The sequence below is a fragment of the Trichogramma pretiosum genome, unplaced genomic scaffold, assembly GCF_000599845.2.
Source record: "Trichogramma pretiosum strain Unisexual culture from Peru unplaced genomic scaffold, Tpre_2.0 scaffold41, whole genome shotgun sequence".
In the NCBI taxonomy this organism is placed as follows: Eukaryota; Metazoa; Arthropoda; class Insecta; order Hymenoptera; family Trichogrammatidae; genus Trichogramma; species Trichogramma pretiosum.
In genome coordinates this window covers 88,198-103,853 of record NW_019640824.1, presented here as the reverse complement: position 1 = coordinate 103,853, position 15,656 = coordinate 88,198, and the positions used below count along the sequence as shown (strand labels likewise).

The window sequence follows — 15,656 nt, the reverse complement described above, 5'->3', positions numbered from 1 at the left end:
ATGTGTTATCATTTGTGCGCATTATTAAGAAGCAATGTAAAATAAATAGTGCATTCGTTAGACATTAATAAAATATATAATAGATAAAAATTTCTGATAATCAAGAGCATTTGTATCACAGCCAAAGTTAAAACCTTCCACCGCTATCGTGAACTTTCATGCGCTTATCATAGCAAAGACAAAAAACTCACCCTATCGCAGATTTCGCCGTAAAAACCATTGGGACAGGTGCAGTTGAACTTGTGCTCGGTCTCGTCGACGAGGTACGGCCAGCAGGTGCCGTTGTTCATGCAGGCGTTGCCCTGGCAGCCCTGCAGCAGCACCGAGCAGTTCTTGCCGCCGTAGAGCGGGTCGCAGCTGCAGTGATAGTCGGCGCGCCGATCGAAGCAGGTGCCGTGCTCGCAGGGTTCGTAGCGCTTGCACTCGTCGATGTCGACCTGGCAGATGTCGCCCTCGAAGCCGTCGTCGCACTCGCACGTGTAGCCGCCGATGCGATCGATGCACTGGCCCTGGCCCTGGACGCAGGGGTCGCTCTCGCACTCGTTGATGTTGATCTCGCAGTTCTTGCCGGTGACGCCGGGCACGCAGTCGCACTCGTAGCCGCTCGCGTTGGCGTAGCTGAACTCCTGATTGAAGACGGCCGGGCGATTCTTCACGTTGGCCTTGTAGAGATTGACGTTGGAGCGCTCGAAGCAGGTGCCGTTGTACTGGCACGGCGAGTTCTCGCACTCGTTCACGTCGATCTCGCAGTTCTTGCCCGTGTAGCCGTCCCAGCAGGTGCAGTTGTAGTCCTTGACGGCGTCGACGCAGGTGGCCCCGTTCTCGCAGGGCTGGGGCTCGCAGTCGTCGATGTTGATCTCGCACGTGTCGCCCTCGAAGCCGGTGTCGTCGCAGTCGCAGGCGAACGAGTTGACGCCGTCGATGCAGCGGCCGTTGTTCTTGCAGGGCCCTGCGGCGCAGTCGTCGATGTTGATCTCGCAGTCGTGGCCGGTGAAGCCGGGCGCGCACTCGCAGCTGTACTTGGCTATGAGATTGACGCAGGTGGCGTTGTTCTGGCAGGGCTGGTCGTGGCACTCGTCGATGTCCTGGGCGCAGACCTTGCCCTCGTAGCCGGGCGGACAGCGGCACTCGTAGCCGTTGATCTTGTCGATGCAGGTGGCGTTGTTCTGGCAGGGGGCGCACAGGCATTCGTCGATGTCGAATTCGCAGTGGTCGCCCGAGTAGCCGGGCCTGCAGAAGCAGTCGTAGCTACCGTTGGTGTTCAGGCAGATGCCGTTGTTGCAGAGGCCCTCGACCTTGCACTCGTTGATGTCGGTGCACTGCGGGCCCGCGTAGCCGGGCGGACACTCGCAGCGGTAACTGGCGTCGTCGGTCTTGACGCAGACGCCGTTGTCGCAGGGATCGGCGGCGCACGGGTCGGGCACGGGCGCGCAGTTGGGCTCGCGGGTGCCCTCCGGGCACTTGCAATCGTAGCCGGCCACGGCGTCCACGCAGACGCGGCCGTCCGGGCAGCTGACGCCCACGCACTCGTCGACGTCGACGTCGCAGAACTTGCCCTCGTAGCCGGCCGGACACTTGCAGACGAAGTCGCGCTTCGACTTGGCGCTCAGGGTGCAGGTGGCGTTGTTCTTGCAGGGGTTGCGCGCGCAGCCGTCCAGTGGCAGCTCGCAGTTGTCGCCGGCGAACTCGGCCGGGCAGAGGCACGAGTAGCCCTTGGCCCGATCCTGGCACGTGCCGCCGTTCTGGCACGGCTGCGAGTCGCACTCGTCCACGTTGATCTGGCAGCTTTTACCTGTGCGCAAAAAACAGCGGCGAGTTAGTTTTCGATCGATGGGACGATTCGCGATCAACGATGATTTTATTTACAAAAAAAAAAAAAAACTAGCATCTATAGTTGAGGAGCGATTTGTCGTCTTATCGTGAAACTTCTGTACAAGCTCGTTGGGTCTTTTATTTTTTTTCATACTTATACTACGCTATCTAAACGGGGGCTCAAGCGCAAATTATCACAATTTTTTACCGGCATAGCCGGAGAGACATTGACAGTAATAATTGTCGAGCTGATCGATGCAGATGCCACCGTTGAGACACGGCTCGCTCATGCATTCGTCGATGTCGATGGAACACTCGGGCCCGGTCCATCCGGACTCGCAGACGCAGTAGTAGCCCGTGGGCTTGTTTCGGCAATGCAAAGTAAGTAACAATTTTCGATCATTGCGGCACGTTTTTCCAGAATATCAAGTAGTTGCACGCGATCCTTGTCGATCGCGAGCGAGTAACAACTCACTAAATCGCGGCACTCTTTGGCTCGCTTGCAGGGCCGATGGCTGAGACAAGTGATCGGCTCCTTGCACTCCAGGCCGGTCCAGAAGCGCGTGCAGCTGCAGGCCGGGCCCTGCTTCGTGTCGACGCACGTGCCGCCGTGATGACAGATCGGACACCAGTTCGGCTTCACCGACTGGCAGTGCGGTCCTTATCGTGTATGGTTATACAGTATGTACACGATTTAAATGAGAGAGAGAGAGAGAGAGAGAGAGAGCAAAATTTGCGCGCGATGAGAGAATGAATGAATAAAAGATCGCTTCGATGTCTTACCTTTCCACTCGGGCGTGCACTGGCACTCGTATCTGTCCTTGAAGTTGGTGCAGGTGCCGCCGTTGTCGCAGGGATTGCTGGCGCAATGATTGAAGGTGCAGTTGGGCGGCGCGCCTACGTAGCCGGACTTGCAGGCGCACTGCAGCTGGCCCAGATGATTGCGCACGCAGACGCCGTTGGAGGGGCAGCCGTCGCAGTTGTGGGCGCGCAGCGGCAGTTCGCAGTGCTCGCCGGCGAAGCCCGTGCCCGTGCAGTTGCAGCGATAGCCGCCCACCTCGTCGATGCAGTTGCCGCCGTTCTTGCAGGGATGCGAGAGGCACTCGTTGACGTGGTGCTCGCAGTTGGGCCCCTCGAAGCCGGCCTGGCAGGCGCACTGGTAGCCGCCGTAATTGTTGTAGCAGGTGCCCTTGTTGAGGCAGGGATTGTTGACGCACTCGTCGATGTCGATCTCGCAGACGCGGCCCGTGTAGCCGGTGCGATCGCATCTGCAGCTGAAGCCGTTCACGCGGTCGGTGCAGTTGCCGTGATTGCGGCACGGATTCGGCTGGCAGTCGTCGATGTCGATCTCGCAGTTGCGCCCCGTGAAGCCGGCCCGACAGCTGCACGTGTAGTCGCCGCGATCCGGGCTCTCGTAGCAGTTGGCCTCGTTGCGGCAGGGCCGCAGATCGCAGGGCCCGCTTACGACGGGCCTGTGATTGTTGTTGCCCGTGGCGGGCTGGTCGCAGCGACGACCCGTCCAGCCGGGGGCGCACTGGCAGCTGTAGTCGCCGCGCGAGTCCTCGTGGCAGGTGGCGCCGTTCTGGCACAGGTTCGTCATCAGACACGGCGAGCCTATATACATAGTGTGGCGTCGAGAGACACACACGGGGGGGACGAGGAGTAAAATCAAATTAGAACAGATTCGAGATCGTTTCGGTTTTTAGTGGAAAAAAAAAATCAAATAAAATATAATGCGATGGTGCGAGTCGATAACGTAAGGTTGCAAAGTACAAACTACCAATACATGCAGGAGAGTAGGTATTCAATGAAGTCAAACTTGAATCCAAGCTCTATATAACACGCGGAGCGCGCGTGTTTGGCATAGTTTAGAGTTGCATCGAAATTCTCTTTCTCTATCGTAGACGGGCACGTGTATTATACTGTAAGCCGAGAAGCTAGTGGTATAAGGTAAGCGAACGCGTGCGAGAACGGAGCAATGAACTCTCGAATGTAAATGCGCTGTATACAGTATTGTATATATACGCAAGCCGCGGCAATAGCTCAATGCCAATCTGCAGCGGAATAACCGAGAGAAGATCGATCGTCTTCCGCTTCTTCGCGCCGCGTATATAATACAAGTTTTTCGGAATTATAAAATAGCAATTGTGTGTGTGCGCGAGATTGTGCGCGCCTGTACGTCTGTCTCCGGCTCGGCACGTACGTATAAAATAAAAATAAAAGTACGCCAGGTGTTAATGAGCACGTCGATATAGAGAAAATACTGCTACCGAATGAATGGACGGATCGTTATTTACGGCGTTGACGGACTTTCATCGCCGCGTATTGTATTCGACGTATATATAAAAGCAACCGTTTCGATTCGATTTTCACCGCTACATAATACAACGAGGCATGCGATAGTGTTTCGATGAATGATTAAGGAGTTGCAGTGTGCTGAGAGGGTTTCAAGGAAATTCCAAGCTAAGGTTGACTATAAACTACGTTATAAGCGTCTACAAGAGCTACTGTCGTGCGATATTAATAACTATAAGACTACTTGTATACAAGGCAAGCGACACACACATATACTTAAATAAATGAATGAAATCGTCGCGTGTACGGATACGATCATCGGACTTTCGTCACGTTGCACAAATTACATACACATCCCAAAAAAAAATCTGTACGAACAGCTGTCGTAATTGTGACGATTACACGACGTCGATGACGATGACGATAGAGGTGAAAACGAGTTTTTTTTTTATGTACATCAAACATATACGTGTTATATTTTGTATGCGCGAACGTGTGTGTGTATTCGTATACATCGTGCGATTAATTATTTTCCTTTCGCTCAATAACTATATGCAACAATTGCTGGCTCTCTACCGTTATCGATTTGGCAAATGTTGCCGGAGTAACGTGGATAGCATTGACACTCGTAGCGAGTTGGCTCCGGCCTCGAGATGCAGGTGCCGCCCCTCAAGCAGGGATACGTTTCGCACCAGTCGGTTGTCGTCGTCGTCGTCGTCGGCGGCGACGGGGTCAGTGCCGCGATGCCGCTCGTTCCGCTCCCTTGATGACCACCTGTGGGGCAAGGTTCGTTCGTTGTTTTTCTTTCTCTTTTTTTTTGTTTGTTTGTTTGTTTGTTTCTGTTTTCTGTCTCTCATTCTCTCCTTTTCCTAATATGTAATGTATATCGATTGTCAATCGATTTGTTCGCGGAACGATGTCGTAGAATATGTAGAACTTTTTACGTAAACTAGCCTATTTTATTGGAGCTCGTATATTTTTGCAGAAAATAAAAATAAAGAAAATAGAGATGTAATATACGTGTGGTGCAGAAGACACACAAATAACAACAACACAGTGCTTGTCAAATAAAAAAAAACAAAACAAATTACGTAAACTATGTAATAAAAATTTCAATCAATAAAATTCTACTCAGTGCTTTGGTCTACGATAATACTTATAAAAAAAATAGCATGATTTTTTTTCTCAACATTCTTTCTTTTTTAGAACAAAAAAAAACTGAAGGAATTACTTTCGTGACGCAACCGCATAAACGCGAGAAATCTCGAGTTTAACGATCTCCGCAGACTGCACTCTGCAAAACGCGCGTAATCGAGAGAATGAACTTGCGCTACAATATAGCCGCGGCGCGAGAAAGTTTTATATCGATTTCATATTATATATATACGAACTTTTTCTGGTTGCTTCAAACGTTACCATCGTTATAACGCAAAAAGTAAAACGAAGGTATGTGTAAGCGAGCGGACGAAATTTCCATCGAGTTTTCAACGAAAAAAATTTAAGAAAAAAAAAAATTCCCGCACGAACGTTACGTACGATCTGCGAAGTACATTAGTACTTTGCACTTATGACCAGGAAAAAAAAAGAAGTCACGGAAGGTATATACATAAAGAAAGAGAGGATAAAAAATACTCACATCCTCGCGCGTCGAGTGGACATTCGCCGAAAACCGCATTTGTATTGATGGATTCGTTGAAGAGTATACCAGGCCCTTGGAGTATGCATCCACGGAATCCCTCGCCGACCATCAGAGTACCGTTGGCGTCGCTCTCGTCGGGCAGAGTTAATATGTCCGAATTGTAGGTCGCGTTGGCCAGTATCTACAGCGTGAATATTATGTTCAATAAAAACATCATGGTGATAATGAAATAATTATGATATGAACAATTCTATAAAAAATATATTTTAAATTCGAACCTAAAATCGCAGTAGAAATGTTTGGCAATTGACGCATATTGACGTTGATTCATTATTTATTCATTAATATCAGATACATCGGAAAAAATGACAATTTTGATGAGTATTTTTTCTATTTTTTTTCAAAGTAATTTAAATGTATAAAACTTGTAAGGGGATGTTTTAAACCTAAGAAAACGCCTCGGAAACATAGGAATTTCACCTTTAAGATTTAAGATTTAATTTTGAGTATACTCCACGATTGCTATTTAAATGGCTTTTTCCTTTTATTTTTCTTTGGTATTTGATTCCCAAAATCAAGTTAACAGTCAGCGAAAATTTTTATATAAAACATAAAATGAAATAGTAATATTCGCTATAGAAAAAATACATTAAAAATTTTGATTGTTTCCGCGTTCCTCGTATTTCAAGGACCCGAATGAATAATTATCAAAGTTCGTTAGCGCATCAAAAGACAAAAATTTCAATCTCGATTTTAGTCTTGAATTTCAAGGATGTTTCATATCATTGCTCGTCAAAAATACTCGCGCGACGCTGAAAGCCTCCTGTTCTCGATCGTGTCGTTATACACATTACCTGTGCGTGACCAGCAGCACTGAGGGTGAGATTGCCCAGCCTGAAGAACAGATTGACGTTGTGCCAGACGTTGTCGAGCAGCTTGGCGTTCAGTCGGCCCTCGAGTCTGCGCCCCTGCACCCTGGCTATGAAGACCAGACCCTCGTGGTCGACGTGCAGCCCGATCGAGTCATTGGGCTCGATCTTCTGCTCGAACAGTCGGCCGGGCTCGCAGGTGCGGAAGCTCAGGCCGCTGTGTCGATGCACCGAGACGAAGCTGCGCAGCTGCAGCTTGGCCGAGCCGTCGAAGTAGGCCTCGCGTTGAGACACGTAAGAGGAGGACGTGGACGTGGACGTGGACGGCGACGAGATCGTCGTGCTCGTGGTCGTCGTGGCCGTCGCCGAGTTGGGCGCGGGCGTGATCGGACGGTATATGCTGTTGCCGGGGGCGCTGATGATCGGCAGATCGTCGAGCGGCAACGAGTTGCTGCGGCCGCCGATGTTGTTGGTGTTGCTGGCCTCTTGCGGTGCCCCATGACTCGTTCGGCAATCGAGCAGCAGCAGTAGCGCCGTCAGCAGAGCTGTAAAATTACAAAGAATTCGGGTTGAGTCAGGTGATATTTATTGGTCTTTATGGGTGTATTTTTTTTCAATAAAAGCGCAATTCTCCGGAAAAAAAAATTAGTGAGAGAGCGAGCGAGACCGTTATTACTTGTATTACAACAGTTACGCGTTAAAGGCTATAAAAAAGGACCAGTTGAGTATTATTATTTTTTTTTATGACTCATCGCTATGTTGGATCAATATGACACTGGCTAATATCCTTGCTCCACGGCAGTACCTCGCTCGACAAACTTAAATAACGCTTACTCTTGTCCCCCGCGGCCGCCTCCGCGATACTATATTTATAAACACCAAAGCTTCCCTTGCTGCAGGCTCGTGCGGCCCTTTGGGGCAGCAGCAGCAGCAGCAGCAGCAACAGCCACACAAAACGCTATGTGCGCGCCCATAAAAAATATCAATTTCATTTTTTTTTCTCTTGTCCTCCTCGTAAATTTCTTTGCTCCGTCCGCACGCCGCGTAAAACGACACGATTGTGTGTGTGTGCGAGTTGTTGTTCGTGTATCGTGAACCGAACGATAAAAACGCATCCGTCCGCGCGTATAGAGCAGTAAATATGATTACAAAAAAAAAAAAAAGAGCGAAGGTAAACACTGTACAGATACAATCCAATCTACTGTACATGCGTTAGACTCAAAGTCCGCGCAACCTGGTACATAAACGTCAACAATAGGAGCACTCGATAAAGCGCTATACACACGTAATGCGATAACAAATACACGCAACCCAATTTACTTTCTCTCTCGCTTGGAAAAAGAAAAAAAAAGAAAAAGAAATGAGGCGAGCGAAGTGGTCGCGAGCTTCGAGAACACATGTTTAGTCGCTTGTGAGCTCGAGGTATTAGACAACGGAAAAAAAAGACGCTGGTTTCTTCTCGGTACTAGGCTACCTGTCATTCAGCTGTATACTCTCTGAAAAATTATGTCAGAGCTGTCCAGCTGCCATTCAATAATTCATCTTTGTCCGCTCAAACGATAATATGTAACGCAATATTCATCTCGTTTTCTTCACCGTATACTTATTATAAAAAAAACAATACAGAGAAAAGACGCGCAGCGTCGCGCGTCAAAATATCTTATAACGCAAACCGAACGGGCGAAAGAAGACACATTTTGTCTCATATACATATCTACGCACTGTTGAGCTCTCTCTCTCTCTCTCTCTCTCTCTCTCTCTCGCTCTCTCGCATGCAAAGAGAGAACGAAAGAAAAGGGAAAAAAAGGAAAAGGAGCTTTGCGCGCGATACGCTCGTCGTCTACCTACGCGCGCGCATCTCGATACTCGGAAAAGGTAAAATGATGAATTATGCATGAACGAGTCGCGCTATGGAGTTCTGTACGCGTGTACGTACGGGCACGCACATACATTATGCGCGTTTTAAAAGTGCACCTTGTGGAAATGCGACGTTGCGATTTACGCGCAATAACACATATAAATATACATACGTGTATATATGTATAAAACGCGCACCGTCGTACATAGAGCCACCGAGGAAAAGGAGGAAAGGAAAATGATACGTTTCGCGCACGCAGTGAAGCTTGTGTCATATGCGTGTGTGTGTGTGTGTCTGTCTCTGCGTGCGCGAGTACACATAATGTATGATAGAACTACTGCAGCAACGCAGCAACGGCTCGAATGCATTATCCTATACATCGTACTTCTGATTTATCGTAGATTTTCAATAAAGCCTTTGCGTCGTGTACGTGTGTGGGCGATGGATACACGCTTACACATAGAATCGTTGCATCCGGTTTTCACTCCGTGTGCGCGAGTAAGTTGCGTAAAAAAAAAAAAAATTGTTCGATCTCGAACGAAAATTCGACGTTAATTATAATTCAAACTACGATATACGCAATATACGCAATAGGTAAAGATTGAAAAGGCCGCGGTTACGAGGATCTCTGTATACGTCGATATCCCGATGAAAAATCTACATCCGAGCGTGTGTAAAATCGACGAAACGTTAATTGGTGCGCTATAGCTGCTTTGCGCGGATAGAGGATTTGCGCTCGAGGATTAGCACACGCGCGGCCGCCGCTACTGCTTTTATACCTGCTGTAAAGTCGGCAGGATGAGATGGCTCGCTCGAGTAAACAGATAAGATACAATAGAAGAGTAATATGATCCCATATATACGCCGGCGTCTTATCAGAGAATTATAGGAGCCGCTTGCACGGAGCTCCTTTTTTTTTATTATAAGAAAAAAAATATTTCAAAATGCATCTTTATCGTTCGCGTTGCCGCAATCGCGTACGCCATTATCATCGGTGCATTCGCGGACGAAAGAAAAAGAGATGCGTGCGTATTAACAGCAGCAGCAGGCATATATATACCAAGAGTCAGCGCGGCAATATTATAACGAGGTATAGGTGTATAGCAGCGGATGCGAAACTTCCGTTCCAGCGCATCGCTCGCCACCGAAGAGCTGCTACCTGCCGCTGTATGCATCGGAAGCCCAATTCACCGTTACATTTTTTTTTCACGTGTGTCTGTGTATTCGCGGGTATAATGCGTACTATAAGTGCCTGCGTTGAAATCTCGGATCTTTTTCCAAGTAAATGCTGTATGGATACTCATTTTTTATGAATTTTTCGACGCACTTTTTGCGCGCGTACATAAGTCGCGCGGAATTAACGACTCGCCGATATATTACGAGCTACTTTGAATTTCTGTTTTAGAATAATTTATTGTACGTGTACGCCTTTTGAGAGCTGTCGTGCGCACAAAGCTCATAACATGTATACGCGCACACAAGCACGCGGTTAGACAGAGGAGAGAAAGACAGAGGGAGACAAATCTTGAAAGGCACTTTTCGCGCGAGACACGCGATCATCGTCGTTTGAAAAGTCGCGAACTTGCTGAGACAGGACGACGCAGGCTAGCACGTTTATTGTATATTACATACGAGGGGTAAGGCTGAAACTCATATAATGGAGACATAAAAAATGAAACGTCCATCAATATCTCTTCAAGTAGAAACTTTTTTTTTCTATTTACAGGATTAGGGTGCTGTACGTGGAAGTCTATCGGAATATTTTTTTTTTAATGTTTAACTCTTATTAAAATATACGATCGCTTTTTGTCATACTCATACTAGGTAGACACTGAGAAAAATTTTGCATAGCATTGCGCATCACGTGTGAATCTAAATTACCGCGCAAATTGCGATAGCTGCATTTATTACGAGCTGCAGCGCGTGGCACACGGTGTTAGTATAATATGGACCATTTTATTGCATCAGAATACCATCATACGGCGGAGATGATGAGTTTGATAACGGAAAATTAAAGAGTCGATTTCGTTGGGAACCGAACGAAATTGAAAAGGAAAATTTCTATTCTTGTACTTGAAGATATAGTAAATAATAGTTGCATTGGTATTGATCATTTAAAATATTTAGTATATCGTGTAGCCATAGTATCAAAGAAACTTATGTTTTTAATGTCATACGCCAAAAGCACTCGAAAAACCCATTTGAATGTTGTTTACATTTCATGCGATAATGTCATAATAAACCGAAATAATTTTTACTTTGATAATATAAAAGTGTTCAATAAAATTAAAAAAATATTTTAACGTTGATAGTTTGAAAATGTTTCGAAATCACTCGTTTGTAACACGCACACGTGAATTCTTAGCGTGTATATTCATTTCCTGATGCGTGGAAGCTTCGTACGCACACGATAACCGCAGAAGTGTAAGAGCCGTTCCCTGAAATTACTTTCAGGATATATTTTTGTTCGACGCGAGCGAAGAAGGACTCGGCAGCGAACGAGAGTTGCAAAAGAGAGAGAAAGATATAGGTTGTAAATGACACAAGGCGTCAGAGTCATTAGTCACCCGAAGAATACCCATGTATAGTACCTTGGTACACACATGGGTAATTTTGAAAAAAAAAATATACATCAACGTGAAAGAAGGGTTTTCATAAAAGTTTAGACCTCCAATTCGTTTTCAGGGGTTATATCAATTGAAAAAGGTAAAAAAATGTGTTTTTCTAACAATTGTTTTGGTAAGTTGTGATTTAAATCTTTTATTCTTTTCACTTTTTTGCTTAGTGTCATTCGTTTTCAAGTTGGAAAATCGTAAAGATTTTAGAAAAAAGTACTGACATTCAAACAATTTAATTGATTTACTTTTTATAATTTTATATTATAAATCCATGAAAAATTTAATAACATCAAACATCAAACTATTCTGAAAAAATGCTACGCCGTGCTTTGGCTTGCAGCTGCCACGCAAATATGATATAAATCTTTGCTCATCAGCTGGTCGATGATCATCTCACAGCAGAGAATTGGTAGTCGATAGTGGATAAGCTCATACAAGGGATACAATGACCATCGTCGGAAAAATCTTCTCGATAATATTTCGCACAGATACAGAACACAAGCCTCGATAAATTTTTTTCGGTGCCCACTTCTCAGTTGGAACGTGTGCGCTAAAAGGAAATAGTCTGTGAGTGCGACTCGTTTTTCCGCCTCTTTTGGTCGCAATTGAATCAAGTCGTAGAGCGACAGATCATTATTAGGAATTATCTTCACATTTTTCGCTTTGCTCGTAAACCAAGTACTTTCGTACCAAGATTCTTCAAGATTCCATGATTTCTCGAACAATCCATACTTGGTGAATAATTTTACGATCGTCATTGCGTCGCTTTGGTCCAGCTCATAGCCTTGTTTCTCAAGGCGTTCGGCGACAGCCAGAGCACCAGCTGCTAGTCTCAGTTTAAAATTAAAAAATTCATAGTCCTTTGCCAGTTCGAGTCTCTCGACGAAGTGAGCCTCCGTGGGGAAAACGAAGTCAGACAGATCAGCACCACGATAAAAGAGTTGATCGATCGCGCGTGGCAAAAGATTCGCCACAGCGTAATGCAGTGGTGTCCGGTCAAACTTGTCCCGGGCATTGACCTGCACCAGATGATGTTTTTCGTTGCAGATCTCGAAAAATGGGTTTAGCAAGTCTTCGTAGTGTTTTCTCTGGCAAATAATGTGTAGAGGAGTGAGTCCTTCATTGTTGACCAAAGTCGGGTCGGCGCCTCTCATCAGCAGCGCTCGGACAGACTTCCAGCGGCCTTCCACCGCATAGTGTAGCGGCGTGCAGCCAAACTTGTCCACGGCATCGACTTGCAAAGTATAACCCAATTCGTCACTCAGCCTGAATAATATCTCCAGCAAATTATCATCGAGATCTCTCTTGCAAGCCACGTGCAGAGGAGTCAATCCATTCTCGTTGGTCGAGCGCGGATCAGCGCCGCTCCTCATCAGCAACTCGGTCACCTCGTCGCGGCCGTGAAGCAGAGCCAAGTGTAGCGGCGAGTCGCCCGTTACGTTGCCGCGGCAATTGGGATCCACCCGTCCGAGCTCGAGGAATTTCGCGACGAGATCTTTGCAGCCTGCCATGCAGGCCACGTGGAAGTGCGACAATCCGAATTCGTCGGTGTAATTCATGGTAAAGTCGCGATAAATATCGAACAAATCGCGCACGACGACGAGGTAGTCTTGTCGGGCCGCGTGATGAAGCGCGGTGGTGCGCAGCAACGGCGCTGCTGCCTCGACGTCGGGTTTGTCCTCGTAGTCGCTGCGAGCGAGGTACTGGATCAGTGTTCTTCCGTGATAATTATTCCGACCTCGACACGAGTAATTGACGCAGTCCGAGAGTAAAAGATCAATTTCTTGGAGCGAAAAAATTTGTCGAAGATCTACTTCGGTGCGATCATCGTTGGTGAGTAATCTGGGGTCAAATCGAAGGATAAATATATGTCGCCCCTCTTCGACCTCCCAATTGACACTTGCTCGTAACTTATTAATTTTGTATATATTTTCTAGCTTACTACAACGACTGCGTAGTTTTTCTTGGAAATCACTGAACAACATGTCTATCGTTCTACGTGCGCGCACACACACACAAACACAAATAAAATCGTTTTAAAAAAGTTGAAATATTTGTTCTTTTTGATGTGAATTCACATAAAAATCACTTTATGTCGTTGATGAAGTCTTCCTCCGTTTTATACGCTGTGCTGTCCTAAAGTGTACTGTCGATACATGCAATACAGTACGCTTATTACGATCTATATTAAGCACTGAGACCGAGATGAGGCTAAAACGCAACACGTGTTAAAATCCGAGTCGTAACTTCGTACTACCGCCTCCATTTCAGAATCAAATAGAAAGTACAGGTGCGCAGAGCTATGAGCGATTTCACGATCGTAGGCGCCGCCAAAATTTAAAAATGACGGTGCCTAAGCTCTTTATGTTAAAACCCAAGATTTTTAATTTTTGATTTATAAAACTTTAAAAAAAAAAAAAAATTGTATAGGGTCTTGTTGAATAACATATTTTTTCACACATTTTGATAGTCAGGATTTTTTTTAAAAAAGCTACAGGAGAATGACACATATGCATGCATACAGTTGCTGTCCAAGCGCAACAGGCTCGTCGTTTCGTGCGTCTGTTTATATTTCTGCTTAAGTTGCAGTCTGCATGCGGCCAAAGAAGAGAAAAAGATGCCGCATATAGTATCTCCAAGCGTTGAACTCACCACAGTGAGCGCATACGTGTATCAACTATTGCATGTCACCGCGTGTTTAATAAGTACGCTACGATCAGCGAGAAGAAAAAACAACGCAAATGTACCGCTAAAATCGTCGATGCGCCTTCACGAGACTCTTTCAATTTTCCAATTAGCGCAGGGGATTGTAAAATTATCGTCCATTTATTTATTCTTCGATGCACGCGATACAAGTACACAGATTTTCCCGATATCGTATTGGAGCTTTTACCGCACGATCGCAAAGATTTATATCGCTCGTATAATAAATACCGGCGCAGTATAGATACTTCGATTTTATCTATCATCGATCAACGTCGTCGCGTCCCGGAGACTTAAAAGGGACACTTTGTCCATCCGCTATAAAGCATATATTATATATCTATGTGTAAGTTTACCGTACCGTTGCACGTATATACATACACATATACAAATAAAAAGCCTTCGCCAGTTTTAAAGCGCCCCATAGCACTTCGAGTCGTTCAATATACATACTCTTTAGCTCGGAATGTGCACATCGGGCGCTTTATTGTTTATATACGCTAATACGATAGGCTAGCTCAAGGAAGGTGAATTGATTTACCTTTGTCGTGTGCATATAGGTAGGCCATCGTTTCTTATAGATTATACATTGGGTACATACACAGCAGGTTTATTACGAATCCCTCGTTTATAGTTATCGAAAGAGGCGCATCTCGCGCGCGGCTCTCTGCCTATCACGACCCGCGCGCGAGCATTCGAACCGAATTTAACGACCGATAAATTATTCCATCTCTGTATAAAGGCATAAAGTATAAAAGGCCATGCTCTCTCGGTGTCGATTCGAAAGGTTCGTAAATAATTAAGCCATGGCTTTATAAACTTTCGCTCTTTCGGCCGCGCGTTCTAAGCGCGCGCTAAATAAGTGCAAGCGCTTTTACAATAATGTCCCCCCGTGTGCCGCTAGAAAGCATTAATTAAGTTAAAAGTACGCGTTTTCACCGATGAATTTGTCATCCATTTAATTTATAATAGTTATTTATGGTACACAACTGGAAACTCTGCACTTAATTCTATATACATTTTACGTGCACCATCGTCGCCAGCGAAGCCTAATTTGTCCGCAGTACGACGCGATGATAGAAGACAAAAAAAAGTATAATACAGCCGCAGAATCTCTCACGCTCTCGATATAATAATGCGGCGCGCGCTCGACTCTCGATTTATAATACACAATTTCGCAATGGGTATGTAGGCTCATCGAGTAAGAGTCTCTCTCTCTCTCTCACTCTTTCTAGAGCTATATGGTGCGCAATCATCGCATCGTCGTGGCCCGCTGTACAGCGAGCAATTAAATCGCTGAATGGAACTGCGCTCTGGGGCAGAAGCAGCTACGTATTATAGTATTATAGCTCGGCGCGCGCACGCGACACCGGAAACTCGCGGCATTCCAGGGCTCGGTGCGCTGCTGCATAGAAGCGCACAGCGAGAGGCAGCGCATTTTCTCACGTGACACCGCGGGTCGAATCACCTGAGAGTGCCATGAGCGTAAAGTCGCATTATTTTTATATATAACGCTGCGTTGCTATACTCGAAAAAAAAATTGCGACGACACGCATTTCTATATTCGCGAAACGGCGGAGACTCGTTTTTTGCTTACCCGAGTGAAATTGCAATTACGGGCTAAATTATGCATATTTTTTAAAGGAGACGCTGCTTCGAGCTCGTCTATAGTATATAGAAAGAGAGCGAAAAAAGACAAAGACATTCGTGCATATGTACGCGTATTATTATTAAAAGCGTGTACGAGTTGAATATTCGATCGGACTCGTCGCGCGCGCGCGCCTCGTCATCGGTCTTATACTGTGCACTGCGCGCGGACGAAAACATTTTATGCCAACAGAGAGCATATTATAATACATTGT

The 15,656-nt window shown here is 46.1% G+C and overlaps 1 protein-coding gene across 2 annotated transcripts in view; it reads right to left on the bottom strand.

Annotated features, from left to right (window-relative positions):
- Nucleotides 1–15,656, bottom strand: part of LOC106656595 (protein crumbs) — a 61,259-nt gene that overhangs the window by 5,889 nt on the left and 39,714 nt on the right. For both annotated transcript variants that reach the window (XM_023463285.1, XM_023463286.1), the window contains exons 2-6: nt 6,601–7,160; nt 5,744–5,927; nt 4,684–4,881; nt 2,596–3,426; nt 192–1,792 (exon numbers count right to left, since the gene is read on the bottom strand). In XM_023463285.1, coding sequence (XP_023319053.1) covers nt 192–1,792; nt 2,596–3,426; nt 4,684–4,881; nt 5,744–5,927; nt 6,601–7,160 — 3,374 coding nt within the window. The remainder of the gene's footprint in view (nt 1–191; nt 1,793–2,595; nt 3,427–4,683; nt 4,882–5,743; nt 5,928–6,600; nt 7,161–15,656) is intronic.